Source organism: Solenopsis invicta, chromosome 2, assembly GCF_016802725.1.
Source record: "Solenopsis invicta isolate M01_SB chromosome 2, UNIL_Sinv_3.0, whole genome shotgun sequence".
In the NCBI taxonomy this organism is placed as follows: Eukaryota; Metazoa; Arthropoda; class Insecta; order Hymenoptera; family Formicidae; genus Solenopsis; species Solenopsis invicta.
Genome location: NC_052665.1, coordinates 429,879 through 444,485, shown reverse-complemented (window position 1 = coordinate 444,485; position 14,607 = coordinate 429,879). Strand labels below are relative to the sequence as shown.

The 14,607-nt window shown below is 38.1% G+C and overlaps 2 protein-coding genes across 2 annotated transcripts; both read left to right on the top strand.

Annotated features, from left to right (window-relative positions):
* Window positions 1–9: 9 nt before the first annotated feature.
* LOC105198663 lies at window positions 10–3,793 on the top strand. The gene is made up of 2 exons (XM_026136493.2): window positions 10–1,284; window positions 1,693–3,793. The coding sequence occupies exons 1-2, from the start codon at window positions 976–978 to the stop codon at window positions 1,924–1,926; spliced, it is 543 nt and encodes a 180-aa protein (XP_025992278.2). The 5' UTR covers window positions 10–975; the 3' UTR covers window positions 1,927–3,793.
* Window positions 3,794–6,389: 2,596 nt separating this feature from the next.
* Window positions 6,390–14,452, top strand: LOC105198659. The gene is made up of 5 exons (XM_011165457.3): window positions 6,390–7,018; window positions 7,239–9,452; window positions 11,113–11,265; window positions 12,697–13,047; window positions 13,169–14,452. The coding sequence occupies exons 2-5, from the start codon at window positions 8,841–8,843 to the stop codon at window positions 13,331–13,333; spliced, it is 1,281 nt and encodes a 426-aa protein (XP_011163759.1). The 5' UTR covers window positions 6,390–7,018; window positions 7,239–8,840; the 3' UTR covers window positions 13,334–14,452.
* The last annotated feature ends 155 nt before the right edge of the window (window positions 14,453–14,607 follow it).

Genomic DNA, 14,607 nt, shown 5'->3' with positions numbered 1-14,607 from the left:
GAAGAATACATTAATTTTTTTGCGAATCATTTGATCTTACGTATATTTTACATAACTGCCAAATCTCAATTTTCTTTTATCGCTGATTACGTTACCTTGAATATGGAATTATATTTTTTTGGTCTGATGTGCGCAAACGCGTGTTTGAAGTTTAAACAGCACTTGGATGATAATGGAACAGTACATATAGGTACATACTACACACGTGTGATGATGTTGCGCCAAAGCAAATCGCCGCGCGCGCGTGATTATTATCCAAGTATCATTTACTTACCACTTGTTATATGGATATAATTGGATCTGCGAATTGTGCTTCGATATAAGCAGATGAGAAATCCTCAGAGTTTGGAGAAGTAAGAATATTGCGCTTTGTATCTTCAAAATTTAGATTTGTACAAGTCTTAAAAAAAAAAAAAAAAAAAAAAATGTCGCTGAAAGAAAAGAAGCTGAAAGATACCTCTGCTGCTTGCTCTCGTTATCGAGAATGGTGATTTGTAGTGATGCGCAACGAGAGGTGCAAAATTGACATGAAATCCGAAAAAGAAATCAAACAGCAACACAAGTATTACGTGTATCATAATTAGTTTTACATTAAAAGAATGAATTGCGTGGTGGACAACACGTAGGATGGAATGCGGCGGCGCGGCGGCCGCAGGATTGACTCGCAGAGGTGTTGCGTATTTTATTTGTTAGATATATTAGAGAATGTGTATACATGTGTACTATGTAGTACGTGCAAGTGGATAACGCGACATGCAAGTCGCCAGGCTTCATACTCGCTTTTCATTTAAGGAACAGCGGCGTTTAATCGCGCGATAAAAAACGATCGCTCTATTTCCATTCGTATTATGTGTATACAGTGTGTATCGTATCGATTTCGTGTTGAAATTGCAGTCGCATGTGTGTTGCGTGTCGTGTGATTAGAAACGAAAAAGTTTTTCTCTTCCAAATTTCTTTCCATACGAAAGAATAAATATGTCCTGTGATACGGAATTAAACGTTACGCATTCGTTATCCGACCATAAAGAGTTTGTAGAAAATTCGGTGGCTGAGATGGTCGATCATCATTCAAACAGCCGTATACAAACGCCGGTAATATCGCAAGAAAAACGTCCAAACGTCGCTAAACATGACAGCGTGTCAACATCTACTGATAAGGATGAAAACTACCATCTTTCCGTGTGTACGCTTGGAAATGTGGAAATTGAAGAAAATGACGAATGTGCTGAGAACGATAAGATGATATCGATTATCGATAAGGAAACGCGAAATAACTCATACAAGGTAAAATTTCTTTCCTTTTCATTTGCCCGACATTCGTTGATCTGAACCAGATGAGGCTGAAATACATTTACACACGTATTCTCCAAAGGATTATTTCTGCTGTGGATCAAATATATGTATAATAATGTATACATTATTCACACACTTACACACAGGATATAACTCATAATACGTGCATTATAATTATTTCAATGTGTCGAATCTAATATTTCCAAAGTTAAATTTTTTACTTCAATTTTCAACTTGTATTCAAGTTTTCAGTTTTGATAGATTTCTAGAAACTTTTGGGACACTGGACGAATTTGCGATTATTATAAATTATTATATAATCGTAATGCTATCGTATCTACATCCGAAATCCGTCACCTGATCATCTTTATAATTAATTTCACAACAACGGGATCGTAGGAAGAAAAATCGTACTGCATATGTTGTGGAAAGCTCGGCCATTTGGAGATCTTGGGTCATCATGTGTTTAAATCGACAAAAGGATCATCGGAAGATTCAAAACGATCGAGAAGCAACAAGAAACGAGTGTTTTCTTTACTCGATACATTCATCTCCATGTGCATCGTTGGTCCTTTAGCAATCGGCTTTTGGAGAGGTGTATGGACAAGCATGGATCGTCGCGCGGAATTGTGAGTAACAAAAAGTAATAGAGTCAATTGGAATAATGACGAGATCAGTGTGACAGGTTGACTTTATTAGAGGTAGACTTTTCGATGACGATTACATTAGTTTACGTTCAAAAATCATTTTAAATCATGTACAAGGTGTTTGTTTTAGATTTTTGGCTGCTAAACACAGGATGCCGCAAATAATAAATTTTACCTGTACGTCGGCGTCAGGTTTCCAAAATATTAATTATAATTGAGTTTTAACGTGTAAAAAATAATATCGCTCTCTTGCGATATTTGAAATTTTTTTGTAGAAAAGATTAAGACGTTATCTTAAAATTTTCATCAGATGTCACGAATGTATTGTGCATCTATAAAATGTAATTTTCTTATTTCGATATCTTTAGCCACGCTATGAAAGATTAAAACTGCATGGGAACTACTTCTGAGGTTGCGTCGCATTACACGCACGATCGGTGGCTCGAGCCGCAGTAAGAAGGGAATAATTTTTTTATCATTTATTTGGCCTTTATTTAGAATATTTAGATCATACAACTTTTTTCAAAAATGCATTTATTTCAAAAAATTTGTAGTGGACAATTGAAATAAGATACCCTATATATAAATATACATTTAGTGGAATCATCTGCAGGATTTATCAGGATAAATTACACTATGTATGTGTGTAACTCTAAACTATGAATATTGTAAGTATTATACAAGAACTTTGATGACTTTATCATAAATAGAATACTTTTGCTATCTCAGCAAAATTCTATATCATATTAAATCCTTCATATCATGATTAAAAAGTAAGATACCGCAAAAAATGCATCTTATACGGAATGAACAATACATTTATGATTTCTGATCAGAATTTAAAAATGATCTTTTTTTATAAAAAATTTCAAATATCGTAGAAAAGCAAAAATTTTTTGCAAATTAAACAAGTCAGTTATTTCTGAAACTTGACATGCTGGTGAAAATTGAATTACGGCATCGTTTTCAGCATCTAAAAATATCTCTGTAAGAAACACTTTGTTTGTGTTTAAACAAGTATTTTTTTATAAACTATTATAGAAATAGCTTTAAAGATTAATCCATTAAAATTTTAACTCTTGTTCAAAATTGGAAAATTATTCAAGTGATTCAATATTAAAAGTGAAATTAATGATTACGCGCGAATTACATATCAATGAGACATTTAGATTTAATAAGTTTCTATTTACGCAGGTAAAGTTAGCGCCGAGCGTCAGATCTTGTAGCGTATTTCACTGGCTGAACTGGTGCGCACTCAGTGCGCATTAAATGTGGATATTTGGCACGAACTCCAATAGACAGTTTTGGTTTTAGTGCAAAACGCACTGAGTGCCGTCCAGTGAAAAACGCTGTTAGTTTACATATTTCATTTACGATTTATATACAACGTATGGAAATTTTACCGTGAATTTTTCGTACGTTGTACTTGTAGTTTACAGTTGGAATTTTTAGTGTCGTTAGCAATTAGGTGATAGAACACTTTGCTCGTCTAATCGGAATATTCGATGTACTTGTATGAAGAGAAAAAAAATTAAAACATTGTTTTAATAATGGATCCATCGAGAGTCGATCGATACACAGCACCAACCAACGTGAATCAATGAGCTTTACGTTATACTCCTGCATGGTCAACACTTAACTAATGCCAACAGTTAACTAACGAGAGTCGTAGATCCGAAAGATACGATCAATTCCAGTAATTTCGATGATTCGCTGCAGGATAATCGCGAGATTCGAGAATTTATATATTATTTTTCAATTTGCAGATGTGGCAAAATTAAATATTGTCCTCAGTAGTTTTCCGTAGCATGCATTTTTTTGGGATCGAGAATGTACATACAATATAATACTTTGTTAACAGGTTTCCCAGCTGGTTTTGTTTTACATTCGGTGCAGCTTTGCACGCGGCATACACCATTTTCAAAGATCAATTTCACAACGTCTTCATGAAGAAGTGGGCGAAATTGAGTTGGCGAAAACGACTGCCTTATCGAGCGTTACGAGTCCTGTACACTTATACTTTTGGAGTGGCATGTATCGCGCATTGGCGCGGTGGTTGGATCATCATTGATAATTATCTATTTACGCACATGTGGTAAGTGCAAATGACCGTGAGCGGTGACACTCGTTATTCATTGTTTCGATATAATCGCAATTTTACGTTACATTAATGATCACGCGCCAACAGCTGTCGAAGTAGAGACGTGTAGAGATTTCGACATTCGATTCGACAGCGAAATATTTTTTTTTTTTACAGCGGAGCTACTTATGCATCAATTATGTTTATTAATTGTCGCGATATCTTCCTATAGGATAACGACGTCTTTGACATGTTCGCTACTGACGTGTTTGGCGATTCTACGTTCCGTTCGAAACTTGATAGCCACCCCATTGATAATTTTCATCGACACGCCGAGTTGCGTTTTTCAATTTCCTACCAGATATAACGTGGTAAGTGTTAAACATTCAACAATCTAGTCTCTTGTCTTTGATAAGATATACATCATCACAGGTCATATTTCAAGGATAACATTTATATATATAATTGCAATTATATAAGCGCGAAAAGAGGCCAATATACGATTAAATTAGGTAGTTGAGCTGCTCGTCGAGTACGCCGACACTTGCAATATAATTGACGTAAGCGTCGCGACGTATGTGTGATTAACGTGATTAAAAACGCGCGAATACAAATATTGAACCTCGTGAATTTGTGAAAGTCGGATGCTACTCCTCATTTTCCGCAATCGTAAATCTTTTTACCGAGTCTTAGAATCTTTCCATTTCGAATCTTCACTTTTTCTTGGCTTTAGAGTCTTATACGATTCTTAATTTCTTCGATATCGCTTCGACAATCGTCAGTCGTGCGCGCTCTTTGCGACAGTCTCTCGCTTCTTTTTCTTTTTTTTCTTCTTCTCTGATAGCCATGGCGTCTGAAGAGTCACCACCGTACCGCGCCGCGCCGTGTCGAGCCGACCCTGTACTCAATTGCCAAATGGTGTTTAACAATTGTACGGTACACGGAGCGGTACACGATACATGTACACAATTGTCTAATTTAAAGTTTGTTATTTTGATTAACCAACTTACATGCGGAAAAAAATACTCATATTTCCGCGTGCGCTTTCTCGATCGCAATCTGCAACTGTTGATCTGTGTGTAAATTTGCTTGTGTCGCTTTAATTCGACGAAGCCGTCTTTACATACGACGACGATGTGATGAGAGTAGCTATTGGATTACCTATTTGTTTTCTGTAGGTTGTAAAAGAGAATTTTTTTTTAAACGTTATCACAAGAGTTGTCTCGAATAACGAAGCTGAGGAAGATTCGAAGGAGCGCCTTATCGAATTTTTGTGTAGCTATCGCGTATTAGACTGATAAAATCATAGTTCGCTCAATAATTGCGCAAACATATTCTATATACGTATATTTACTTTGATTTTATTCCATAATGCGCGAGGAATATATTTTTTTCGAAGTAATTTAATTCCGAATCGCTAAGTCGTTTGTTTTCTTCTCATTGTGTATTTTAAAATTTTAAATCAGGTAAAATAATCGATAAAATTTGTTGGATATTTCTTAAAGATTATTTTTCACCTACACAGAACAAAATTAACAATTCATTGTTTCACATATAAGCAACAATATAAAATCTTTTTGCTTAAATATGAAACAATAAATTGTTGATTCGATACTAATTTTTTTTTTCATGTATAAAGAATGTTGTAAAATGATTGGAAAAAAAACTGCAAAGAAACGCGATATAGCCGAGAGCAGGTCTTGCTACTTTGCAAATAGAAAGATCAAAACGGTGTTGCGTTGGTTTTCCCCGGAAGTTTACGAAACGCTCTTACCGATTATCGTCTATTGATAATAGAATGATACGCAGGCATTGCGATTCCATACAAACGCGAATCAACGCGTATGTTTCTTATCTACAAAAGAAACGCTATCCGTTTTTTCTTCGTATTTGACACAAATTATATCGTTTGTAACAATCGCGTCGTATTTGACACGTAAGTAATGATTTTATCTGCGAAATTTAGACACACGACTGCTTCTTTATCCAAAATTCCCGTTGACCAATTACCATACTATCATTGTTAAATATAACAAGGAAAGAGAAAAGTAATCCAATTTCAAATATTATTTATATACTAGTTTTCTGGTGCGCGCGCGAGAAAGAGAGAGAGAGAGAGAGAGAGACATAAAAATTTCATACATCCACTAAACAATGTCCGAAATAAATGCAAATACTTAACTATATATAGCTTCATCATTAATATGTTGCTATCGTTTTTACGTATGTGTTATTAAGCTATTGAGATTGATACAATTTAATTCCAGAATGTTTTACAAGGATTCAATCTAAACATGCATAGCTTTTCATACGATATAGTATTCTTTAATTTAAGAACTATAAATATCAATATTTAATATATAATTTTTAACAAATAAGTGAATAATTTATTAACTAAATTATTTTCTGAAACTATCCATTGCATCACAGAAAGTTACAACTAATCTAATTGATAATTTTCATATTTGGACACACATATACATGTGTGTGGTGAGTCAGACTCATTATACAGTCTCAATGGATTAATTTATTGAGAGGTTTTTAAAATCGCGATATGCGTGCGTGCGTGCGTGCATGTGTGTGTGTGCGCGTGTGCGTGTGTGTGTGTGTTTATGAGTAAAAGGCACGCATACATTATATATTACAAAGCTTTTTTAGAAAATAGTAGATATAATTGCAAGTATAGAGACAAATAATTTCAGGTAAACTTTGATGGAGCAAAATATTTGATAATTCATTTCATTTTCGATATTTCTCTTCCGTATGACACTTTTGACATAGCAATGAATCTTCATCTGACCCTGACGAGTTTCGCTGGGACGAATTAGAGGACGAAGGTGACAAGATGTTGTAACCCAAGCTTGATTGACACACAAAAAGGATCGTTGATTAGCGACGATTTTGGCTAAAGCGTCAATGGCTAAATAAATGAATATACGTCAATGGCTAAATGAATGCAGGAGGCAGGAAACATTGCCCAGAAAAATATAACATCAAGGTGACTAAAAATTATGCCATTGTAGTCAAATCATTCTTTTTTTTATCTCTATCGCGTAATCAAATGACAAAATTAATACAAGTCTACTCTTGTAATGGAATGGATTCTCGTTGACTGTTTGGAATCACTGTTGATTTAGTTTGAAATGCCTCTTTCTAAAGATTTTTTTCACTCTCGCTATAAGTATATATAAACCATTTTTACGTTTTTTTTTTTTCAGATCTCTTTAGCTGCATACTGATCTCACGTTTGTCGCTCTTAACAACGTATTACAATACGTACAATAATTTGGCATCGCATCGTGTACGTGCTATACGTCTGACTTATCACAGAGTATTTCTTGCATAATGCACACTGCAGTTTAGAAGAGAAAAAAAAGAAATAAGAAAAATACTACGTACATACATAAGAAACTTGTTCGTTGAGGTACATACCTTCAAGGTGACGAAGGTCGCAACTTTTTTGAAATGAATCTAAAATGAGTGAGAAAAATGCATGAAAGCGCACCGAAAGCTAAAAGAGATTATAAGTGGACGATGATAATCGGATTCGACAACGATTCGATCAGTTGAAAGCAGAGCGCACGCTGCTACCAAATCGTCTTGGAATCGGGTATTCGCTATTCGCGCGCGAGTAAACGCGCGTGGCTGTCATCGGCTGCCACCGATCATTCTAATCGGTGATAGCACCACGATACACGATGGAACGAGGCGATTATAACGCATACGCATACGTAGGTGGGGAGATGGTTGGCGTAGAAGAGAACGAGGGAGGCAAGGAGAGCATATGCCGCGCGCGCGAGCGACGACGTTGTTCGCGATAATGCGATAGTGCTGGTCCGCGCGTTTAGCGGTTAGCGGTTAATAAAAGATAACGGTTGTACCGAAGACAAGTCAGTAGTCACCCTGACCGCTTCTCGACCACTTCCCGACCGCTTCCCGACCGATCGAGTCGATCGAGTTTGCTCGATCGAGTTCGTCGGCCCTAAGCGCTCGCGGACGACGCACGTACGACGCGGAGGGTTGTTGGTCCAGAGACAGTAGATGCGACGACACTCGAGCCAACTGCTCCTTCACATCACTTTCATTCTTTATCTTCGATAACCGATTAACGATCGGAGATCAAGATCGGATTGCAAGATCTACCGGAGATTTGGATAATATTGGAGGAGAGTCACGGACGGGAGTCACTTTTTTCAATTCACCAGTGAAAGAAGATGAGCGTCGACGAGCGTCGTTAACGAATCGAATTTACGCTATCTCGCAGAGTGCCAAAAGAGTTTGCTTAAACTCGATGAGGAAGTATTACGACGACGTGTACGAGAGAAGGCATGCCACTATTCTTCCTAGATAGAAGACTCATTCGCGATGTCACGACGACGGCGACGATGACGACGAGGACGCGAGGACGAGAACGAGGACGTGGTGGACGTTGACGACGAAAGTTAATCTCGACGAATAGGAAGCGCGTATTAAATGAAAATTATATCGAACTCGTATATACACAATGCCCGAGAGAATGCCGAGAGCAGAAACGAAACGTCGTACGCGCGTCGTACGTGCCTAAATGCTTAGGGTCGTCGCCCGCGCGTTTCTTCAAGTTGACTTCAAGTCGCACTCGCTCGCTCGCTCGCTCGCTCGCTCGTTCGTTCGTTCGTTCGTTCGTTCGTTCGTTCGTTCGTTCGTTCGTTCGTTCGTTCGTTCGTTCGTTCGTTCGTTCGTTCGTTCGTTCGCTCGCTCTCGCGCGCTCGTCTTCCAGAAGGTAGAAAATATTCATACGTCTAGAAACGATAGTAATTTCTCGAGGGTGCGAACGATGCGTAATGACGAGCGGCGGTGGCGGCGGCAGCGTGACTACTAAATTCGATTCGAATTGGGTAAGAATGGTTGAGCTGCGTGCGGCTGGTGCCAGGATGACTGGCAGCCTAGACACCGGATCGTCGAATCGTCTGCACTATGCCATCTTGACGATCCTCGATACGATATTCTCCGCCCTCGTAGCCGCGCCGGCAGTGGTCGGTTACTGGCGCGGCACTTGGGAACTCAGCGATTTCTACATCTATCCGGATGAGCCGATGCTGAGCAGTTTTGCTTCGATCACGATCGGCTTCACCGGTCTATTTGCCTTTAATGTCCTGCAGCACGGCCTGGACGATATTCTGCATCCGGATAAGCATCGGCTGTCCTATTATCTCGGCTCGCGATTCTACACCGGCGTGTTCGGCTTCTGCTGCGTCAACGCCTGGCGCGGTGCCTGGAAGGCCCTGGACGTCTATACGGAGCTGACACCCAGTACCGTCTTTGCTACGACCATCGTTAGTCTCCTCGCGCTTGGCATTATGCGTGCGGTTCGCAACGTATCCGCGCCACCCTTCTCCCTCGTTCTCGACTCGTGTCCGGGTTATTTTCAAGTGCAGACTATGTTTCGCGTCAATGTAAGTATACACTCGCCCTCGATAATCTCTCTTTCTTTCCCTCTTCACCTCCCAAAAGGGTGAACGTCGTCTGTCTTTGCACGTCTGCACTGTGCTTGTACGCCGCGCCGCATCGTCGCCGTCGCCGTCGCCGTCGCCGTCGCGTCGTGTAAAACTAACGTAACACACTATATCGTTTATGTTGTTTGTCAGTAACGTTCAAATGCAAACTATCAAGACTGATTAAGACGAATAAATTTGCAAACTCTCTCAATATATCAACGATTAAATTCACACGTGTCAAAAGTCGTTTGATTTTTTGGTCTGTAATAATTATATTCAATTTTATAATGACAAATGCGAAAGCTATTACTCTTACAAGTGAGATGATGCAAACACTAAAAAATAAGTGACCGAATATGTAAAGGAACTTTGGAAAGTGTGATGTAAAAAGCGCTTGCCTATTCTTGAGTTTAAGGAACATCTATACGTATAGTTTTGTCTCGAGTCCTTTTCGTTGAGAAAAAATTGTCAATATTCAAGAAAAAGAAATGCGAAAGAAGACCGAAAAACGAAAAAGTGCCAACGGCACATCCGGAGAATTCGTGTTAAAAGCCAAACATTTGGACATGCGACAACTCTCTCTCTCTCTCTCTCTCTCTCTCTCTCTCTCTCTCTCTCTCTCTCTCGACATTAACATTCATCAGATCTCTTTTTTACGTTCCTTGTGTTCCATGTGTACTCCCTGTACTGTCGATGATTCTGCCGTGCGAAAACGCGTCGCAAATCGTAAACTATAAATCGCGATTACATGGATTGTATGCACCTCATTTACACGCGCGTTGTCCAAGCTCGCGTTATCGGTGTGTATAAGCGCAGTTTCCGGCCAAGTCCCCCGACCGTCAACCACTATTGCGCCTGTAGTATAGTCTATACGTGCGCATTAGCGCAACGTGTGCATGTGCGCTATTTTATTTGTCGTTTGATTAATCGCATTTGAAAGGTACTTATGATCATCTTTTACTTATTTATTGCCGCGTTAAAATAATTCAGTTGCGATCGTAAATGTCGACGATGTCGCAAAAAAGATTATATTACGTGACTAGAGTACCCTTATAGTTGAAACGTTGATTCAATTGTCAATCACTGCTGTACGTATGCGAAAATCGTAGTCAATTCAATGTTGCTTTCTCTCTGCTGCTGCAACTGGTGTTTATTTTACATCTCGTTTATTGCAGTCGAAATGTGCAGGTAATTTCGCGTAATAACATGCACATTTAAGATCGATCTCTATCTGCTTCTCTCTCTCTCTCTCTCTCTAATGAGATGCCGATTTGCCATCTTTAAACTGGACAAGTCGACGGTCGACACCTTTATTATATCGATTATACACTTTTATACACTTTGCATTTTTCCCTTTTCTCAAATATTGCACTGTGCTGCGATGGAAGAAAATAACTTGAGATAAGATAGCATCTTTGCATTGGCGTTTTATGTACCCTCCCATTAATATAAATTGTCATCTGCACAATTTCCACGCATTTCGATATATACTTGTCAGATTCGTTTGATATCTTTTTCTCGCTATTACTATAATATAATATCTTATAATATCTATCATTGTTGTTATTTGTTATATTATTTGTAATATCGCAATAATTATCCATCTATCGCGTTACAGAATACGAGGGACTGGTCGTTGTACTTACTGGATTGCGCCTTCAGCGTCGGTGTGGTGGGTACGTTGGTTGTCTTCGTCTGGAGAGGAGTTTGGATCTTGATCGACATTTACCTGTTTCCAGAAAACCCCGAGTATTCTGCCGTTGGCTCACTGGTAAATATAAGCCTGTCGTATCGTCTGTCAATCACAATCAACGCGATATTCAATCCCTTCCCCCCCCTTAAGACGATTTTTGATTCAATCGTTTTGTACTACGTATTGTTCCCGCATATACGAACTCGCGCGTACGCTCACGTAGATCCGTTGCGCGTTTAATCGTTTCTTCAAACAAAAAGGTAGATACAACAAAATTTTATATTTTATTTTATTCTATTCTTTATTTTTCTTTTTTTTCTTTTTTTTCATCACCTGCATCTCATTATCGAGCTGCATATACAATATTATTTATTAACGGAATTCTCCTCAACTTTACACAACGGTAATGAGAAAAGAGCAAAGCTATAAGAAGGTGGAAATTTCATCGAGATACTAATGTAACATGAGGAAAGAAAGAAAAGAAAAGAGAAGAATCAATAATAATAATAATACTAATTGTAAAAACAAGTATGAAAATGGAGCAATGACACGAGTCATGGTAATAAAAATAATGATAATAGTTGCAGTGAATGTTAAAGTGCATAATCTTGAAACAAATATTTTTACATTTAACGTTAAACACACATCAAACACGACAAACTTGTTCGTGATAACAAGAGAATCACATTTTAAACCATTTTGTACCATTATAGCAGGGCAATTTAAGTATTTGAATTCGCAAGCGGAAAATTTTGAGCGCACTATCTGATATCGTCAGCACACGAAATAATCCGCAGGCACTTAATAATATCGTCGTATCACTAAACCTGGATCAAATTGACAAGGCTTGTGTCACGTGATCAAAATAAAAAATTGGCTAAAATAAAAGTAATTGACATATCTCGAATAGGAAGCTTTGACAATAATCATGAATAAACGTCTAAAGAATGTCGTTTCTCTCTCTCTCTCTCTCTCTCTCTCTCTCTCTCTCTCTTCACTCATTCACAATTTTTAAATCCATTCGAAATTGCAAATTTTACATTATAGACATACGACGTACATAACGTACTGCGTTATGGTACTACACACGCCCCGGTAGTTGGATTATATAATTGAATATTCGCCAATTGCATGATTGCCGTGGCACATGGCACAATTGTCGGTGTATACGTATGTAATGTTTCACGTTATCCGTGATTCGTTACATTTGTCACATTGCCTTTGGCACGATCACGTTTAAATAATGTACGACGAAAAAAAAATGTGTCAAATATCAGTTTTTAAGAATTTTTTTGATTTAATTTTTATTGCTATAAAAATTATTATTCCAAATTATAAATCTTTTTTTTATCTTTTTATTTTTTGCAATATTTTTCAATGTAGTGTTTAAGAGAAAAGGAGAAATTTCTCCTTTTAATAAATGTATTCAGAGAGAATGAGAGACGGGAAAGAGAAAGAGAGAGAGAGAGAGAGAGAATGAGTTGTAAAAATAACATTATGAAATTTCAGGCAATTGGGTATTTTATAGTCGCCGTGACATTTTGTCTACAACCATTGATGCGACATATCTGCGCGCGTCAACAGGGTCTCGTTCGCTTGATGGTCGCGGACGTTTTTCTGTTTCTGAGCTTTCTGGGAACCGTGAACGTCTGGCGCGGTATATGGAACGCGCTCGACCTGTGGCTGCTGCCGGACAATCTGGAATTGTCCTGTTGGATCACTCACGTTGGCTGCTTCATTTTCCTCGTCCTTCTCAATTGTAGCAACACCATTCTAGTTCGTGGCGTTTACATCGATGCCGAGGAAGAGGAAGGACAGTGCGTTGTGTTTCCATGTCACTATCTTCGATTATTCTTTAAGGTTTGTATAAATCGTTCACAAGTAAATAAAATAAAATCGATTTCTAAAAAAATTGAATGAAACAATTTCTCAATCAGAGCTTTGTCTAACGTTCTGTGTATCGTTTATTTCGCTTTACCAGATCGAACGCGAGAAGAAGCAAGCGCGACAGCAGAAACTGTTGGTAGCCACTCAAGATTTTATCGGTCATACCGATGTAAATGAGAAGGATGGTGAAAACGGGACTCTTCTGCCAAATAGTACCCCAGTATCGATTATACCGGCGAACGTGGATTCTCTTGCATAGATACGATACGAGAAATCGATTTTGTTTTTCTATAGATGCGAGTGAGAGATCCAGGTAAGAGAGAAAGAGAAATAACTTAATATGTCGAGTGAAAAAAAATGAGGCGCATCGAAAACTCTATTAACTCTTTTCAAAATAAGATTCTTTCGATTCTTTCGAGATCGATTTTTGCCCAGTCTTTAAGTTTACGGTCTTTTCCGGAAATGTATGGTGGTAATTGAAATCGGGATTTAGAGACTATGACGAGAGCGCCCCATTCGATTGCGCTCTTACATAGATTAACATTACGTGCCAAGTTTCGTGCCATTATCGCTCTTGAATTCCTTTATTGAACATTTCAGTATTAAAGATCGATATATGTTTTATTACAAATAATTAGATATCGTTAGATTTCTGTATCGTTTTGTTTTCCACGCGCTAGGAAGTTGTCGCTCATATAAGAGCCGTAATTAAGTAATTGGCCTAATTCAGTGCGATCGATAGCGAAGATGATAAAGGACCGAAAGATCGAGTCCCGCTCTCTCGCCTCTCGTCTGGGGGGAGGCAGGGACTGAATAGCGCATACTTAATACATGGAAAATCAAGGATGTTACTCGCGCGTAATTATACGCGAGTGGCGCGATTAATCCATCAATTGTTGTAAAAGAGACATTTTCGTTAATAATACACAGAGCAAAGGGAAAAATACAATCGGGGAAGACGTATGGCTGTGAATGAACGTACCAAGTGAATGATGTGTTTGCGACAAGACTCTGTACGTGACCACGGAAAATTTATTGCAAACTTTGCAAGGCAAAACAGTACGATAATACGCGAGATATATAAAAGTGATTTATGTGCCATTAAAGTAACGAAAGTTAAGCATTTGCAAATAGAAATTAATGCTGCCGTTCGAGTGTGTTTTATCTACGAAATTTATTTGTATAGTTGATTATATCCAGTCTAACGCGCGTATACTGTACACGAGAGGATGTGTGTGCGTGTACGTACGTATATATTATGTGTATGCATATATGTACATATACCTATATATAGATCGAGTACAGAGAAAACGACGGGGCCGAGGAGTCGAGAGGGGGACTTACCGAATAAATAATATTAATAATAAAAATATGCTCGTACGCGTATTCACTATTCATTTACTCATTTTTTCCAATGCAACTGTAATAGCCATTTAGCATTACAAAGTCCGTTTGGTTTAGTTCCGTTTAGTTTCCTGTACATTACGCGAGAGATGACGAATATACAGGTATATTTAATTTTTGTAAGGAGAA